We start from the raw sequence: 4,311 nt of genomic DNA on the forward strand, positions 1-4,311 counted from the left end.
TGGGATCCTTAGAACGTAGGTAACGGCGGGTGGGTGTCACGACTTGGCTCAGCGAGGCGCTTTCGAATCAGCTGGAGTGCTCCCGACGCTCGTTCGCGTCTTCAAATTGTGTGTACATTGACAGCGCGACCCCCGCAGGTGCCGCTGGCGTCGCTCGCCCGACGAGACGTTGTCCACGAGCAGAGGGAACGAAAATGTTAGTCGGAGACGAAAAGAGCGCGGCCAGGTGCAGCCCGCAGCCAGCCCGTCGGCAGACGCGATGCCGGTGAGGGCCGCGTGAGCAGCGAGTGTCGCCGGTGCTGAGCAGCATGGGCGGCGCGGCGCTGGCGCTGGCGCTGCTGGCGGCGGCGGCGAGCGCGGCGCGCGCGGCGGGCGGCTGCGGCGTGGCCGAGTGGGCGTGCCGCAGCGGGGGCTGCGTGCGGCTGGACGCCTTCTGCGACGGCAGCGCGGACTGCGCCGACGGCAGCGACGAGCCGGCGGGCTGCACCGTGTGCAACCGCACGTACTACGGGCGCGTGGGCGTGGCGTACTCGCTGGGCGTGCGCGAGGCGCCGCGCGTGCCCTTCCTGTGCCACCTGACGTTCACGGCGGGCGGAGGCGCGCACGGCGACCTGGTGCAGTTGGCCTTCGAGGAGTTCCGCGTGGGTCGCTACGAAGTCGGCGCGCTGGACGGCTGTCCCGATGGCTACATGCAGCTGTCGGAACTGGGCCGGCCCTTTACGGGCGGCTCGTGGTGCGGCTCCGCCGAAGGCGCCGCGCTCTACTACAGCGAGACGTCCACCGTTACAGTCTCGATAAAGCTTTTCCGCGCGCGACTCGGCGAGCCTTTCGGGTTCCGGTTACGTTACAAGTTCCTCGCTCAGCGCGACGCCGTCGTCAGGTGCGTTTGCGTTGATCTCGAGCTTTCCGATATGATTATTTTCTTAGAGCACTGAACAAAAACAACTCGTATTTTTCTGTTCGGTCGGTAAGTAAGGTCCTACCGTTATTGTATGAGGACACATGCAGAAAAACTTAGATGCGAGGGCATCGTTTCGTAACGTGTGGCCAAATAGAAATTGATTCGTGAATCGTGTAGTAACCGTGCAAAAGCTTCTCGAATCCAGCCGAAAGAAAAGCAAAGTTTCATAAATTATAATATACGTGAAAAAATTAAGTAAATGCGTGAATGAGCGTCGTCGTGGTCAGGTTTGGCGCGTTGGAAGCGCCGTTGGAGCGCGGCGCGGTGTCACCGGGCACGTACTGCACGCGCACGTACGAAGAGTGTCACCGCAAGCCGTGCAAGTTGCAGAGCCCCAACTACCCTGGCATGTACCCCAGGTATATACCCCAGACGCCTTTACATTTTACCGATTATTGAGTGCTAACAAAGTATAAAGTGTTACACGTGACCACGTTTGTATTATTTTCATAGAAATGTGACATGCTATTGGAGCCTGCGGCAGAAAGACATCCCGACGTGCAAGCATGCTATGATTTCTGTGCGCCAGGAGTATTCTCATAAGATGCAGATTAAACGATCTATCGCTGTAGCCAGGTGAGTTGAGTATTGTCATAACCTGTCGAAATTCCTTCTTTATTATATTCCCTTCAATTTCAGTTTACCCACTAAGGACTGTCTATTTCCTTCTCGTCTACCGCCGCCAGGATGTGAATATACATGTTTGACTTATTGTACTTGCCGGTCGGCTTATGTTTCGGCAATAAGAATTAAAATCAATGCGTTTTGAACAGCATGAACAAGACCGGTCGCGCAGTTCGCGCGTGGAGAGAGTGTACTGGAGAGCGGGATAGGTTGATCGTGTACGACGGCGCGTCGACGGATGACCCCGTGCTGGTGGAGTACTGCGGCGGCGACTGGCTGCCGCGCGTCACGTCCCGCGGCCCGGAGATGCTCGTAGCGTTTCACTCGTCGCCGTTCTCGGCGCCGTTGCGGCCCGCGCAGCCGGCGGCCCCACTGCGAGGTTTCGAGCTAGACGTCGATGTAATCTTCGCCGATTCCGACTCGCTCGACTACGCGAGGTGAGTGGTCGGTTCAGGGGCCGAACGTGACGAAGCTCAATCGACTGACCGACGACGTAACCACCGGGATGCGCACGCAGAGAGGCGCGGCGCTGCGAGTTCCACGTGAAAGCGTCTTCGGCGGAGGAAGAGAGCAACGTGACGGCGGCAGGCGCGCTGGGCGTCGTCGCGGGGACGCTGGGCGCGGGACGCGGGCGGCGCGGATTGCTGCGCGCGCCCGCGCATACTTTGCCACCCAACACTACTTGTGCGTGGACATTCCACGGCCGCCCAGGCGAGTGTCACTCGTTACTTTGGTCGTTAGTAGCCTGTTTCTTTGACCTACAATATTCCGTGTCTCCTCGTAGGTGACCTCGTGTGGATCTATTTCTCGAGCTTCACTCAGTATTCGCTGGTCGAGTCGCGACGAACGGACAGCGCGGAACGGGAAGAGGACACCGCAGCGGCCACTTCAGCCGCGACGCCGCTCGCGCGACCTGCGCCGACGGCGAGGCAGCCGGGCGCGGCCGGCGCTGGGCCGTGCGCCGTCGAGCTGCGCATTTGGGACGGCGGAGGCGCCGGAGCCGCGCGACTCGTCGGCCAGTACTGCGACTCCGCGCCTGCGCTTTGCGCCCGAGCCGCTCTGGCGAACGCTACGCGCGTACCTCGACCCTGTTCGCCTCCCGACGGGTGAGCTGCTAAGGCGATAGGGCATTGGTCGACGCGCATTGAAAACTCGACCTCTTTCGAAAACACCGTCCTTCCTACTACCTGTAGGTACGTGTCATCGACGGCTCTGTTATCGCTCGCGGCCACCACGCTGCCGGGCACGGCGACGCATCCTTTGGCGTTCGCGCTGCACTACGAGTTCGTGGACGCGCGGCTGGAGGGCGAGGCGTGGGGCGGCGCCGCGCCGCGGGCGGAGCCGGCCGCGTGCTCGCGCCTGCTGCTTTCGCCGGGCGAGTTCGCGTCGCCTCGCAACGCGCTGTGGTTCGGGCGCGGCGGCGCTCGTCGCCTGCGCTGCGTCTACCGCCTGCAGGCGGAAGGATCGCACCTGGAACTCGCGTTGACGGCGGCCGCCTTCGGCCGCGACCCTCGCTGCGCCACCCGATCCGACCCTCGCACCGGGCGACTCGCGTGCTCGCCCTCCCCGCCCGATTCCGCGGGGTCGCGCGCGTCCGCTGCTCTCGAACCGAACGTCGAATTCGAGGACGAAGACGACCCGGCAACCGTGCCGCACCTGTGGGTTTACGAGTCGCCGTGGCCCGGCTACAGGGTGAGTGTCGACGGAGGGGCATCGAGTCGGCTCGGCTGACGCTAACGGCCACGCGTCGCGCGCAGGTGCCGCTGGCGTGTCTGTGCGACAACAGCAGCGCGCCTCTGCGGCTGGGCGGCGCGGGCGCGGTGGAGCTGGAGCTGGCGGCGGGGCGGCTGGCGGCGCGCGAGGACCATCGGCATCTGCAGTTTCGCGGCTCGTGGGCGCGCGGCGGCTCGTCGCGCTGCGCGGCGCAGCGCCGCCTGCCGCCGCCCGGCGCCAGCGTGCGCCTCGCCTTCCCTTACGAGTGAGTCGACTGTAGCACTCGCACCGTCGCGACCGACACGTCGGAGACTGACCGCTCACCTGTGCGCAGTAACGATCGCGTCTCCGCCTGCGGCGAGACGCCGTTCTTGCTGGCGGCCCACGGCAACCGCTCCGTGTGGCTGCGCGTGTGGGGCGACGAGGTGCCGGCGGCACCTACGCCCGCTGCCGACGCGCCCCCCGACCCGCCGCCCTGCCACACCGCAAACCGTGTGCTAATCTACGACGCGCACACGTCACGGTAACTGTTGCGCCGCGGGCGCCGAGGGCGCGGGGGACGAGGCTCCGCAGGCCAAGCGCGTGTCTGTTCGCAGGCTGGTGAAGGCCATCTGCCCGAGCGCGGACAGCGGCGAAGAGGAGCGCGCGCGCAGCGTGCAGGTGTTCAGCGGCAACTGGCGCGCGGGCGGCGCCAGCGCGGCGCTGCTGCTGGTGTGGGCGGGCCGCGAGGCGGGCAGCGCGCGCTTCGTGTGGATGGAGGTCTGGCGCGCGCAGCAGCCGCAGCAGCCGCCGCAGCCGCACAACGCCACCGCCGCCTGCGAGTTCCCCTGCGCGACGCTGGGCGCCTGCATGGACGCCGGTCTCTGGTGAGCGCGCCTCCGCCAGCGGCAGCGGCAGCGGCCTCGAGGCCGGCCACTGACCGCGGCTCCGTGCAGGTGCGACGGCGTGGCGCAGTGCCCCGGCGGCGCCGACGAGGCGGGCGGCGCTCGCTGCGGCGCGGGCGCGCGCTTGCT

The 4,311-nt window shown here is 65.6% G+C and overlaps 1 protein-coding gene across 1 annotated transcript in view; it reads left to right on the plus strand.

Moving 5' to 3' along the window:
- The first annotated feature begins 308 nt into the window (after positions 1 to 308).
- Positions 309 to 4,311, plus strand: part of LOC113236104 — a 5,117-nt gene continuing 1,114 nt past the window's right edge. The window contains exons 1-10 of the mRNA XM_026472093.1: positions 309 to 880; positions 1,189 to 1,320; positions 1,415 to 1,537; positions 1,735 to 2,022; positions 2,103 to 2,296; positions 2,370 to 2,691; positions 2,779 to 3,277; positions 3,343 to 3,563; positions 3,633 to 3,821; positions 3,895 to 4,164. Of these exons, the coding sequence (XP_026327878.1) occupies positions 309 to 880; positions 1,189 to 1,320; positions 1,415 to 1,537; positions 1,735 to 2,022; positions 2,103 to 2,296; positions 2,370 to 2,691; positions 2,779 to 3,277; positions 3,343 to 3,563; positions 3,633 to 3,821; positions 3,895 to 4,164 (2,810 nt within the window). The remainder of the gene's footprint in view (positions 881 to 1,188; positions 1,321 to 1,414; positions 1,538 to 1,734; positions 2,023 to 2,102; positions 2,297 to 2,369; positions 2,692 to 2,778; positions 3,278 to 3,342; positions 3,564 to 3,632; positions 3,822 to 3,894; positions 4,165 to 4,311) is intronic.

The sequence above is a fragment of the Hyposmocoma kahamanoa genome, unplaced genomic scaffold, assembly GCF_003589595.1.
Source record: "Hyposmocoma kahamanoa isolate Upper Pololo Valley unplaced genomic scaffold, ASM358959v1 89, whole genome shotgun sequence".
NCBI classification, from domain to species: Eukaryota; Metazoa; Arthropoda; class Insecta; order Lepidoptera; family Cosmopterigidae; genus Hyposmocoma; species Hyposmocoma kahamanoa.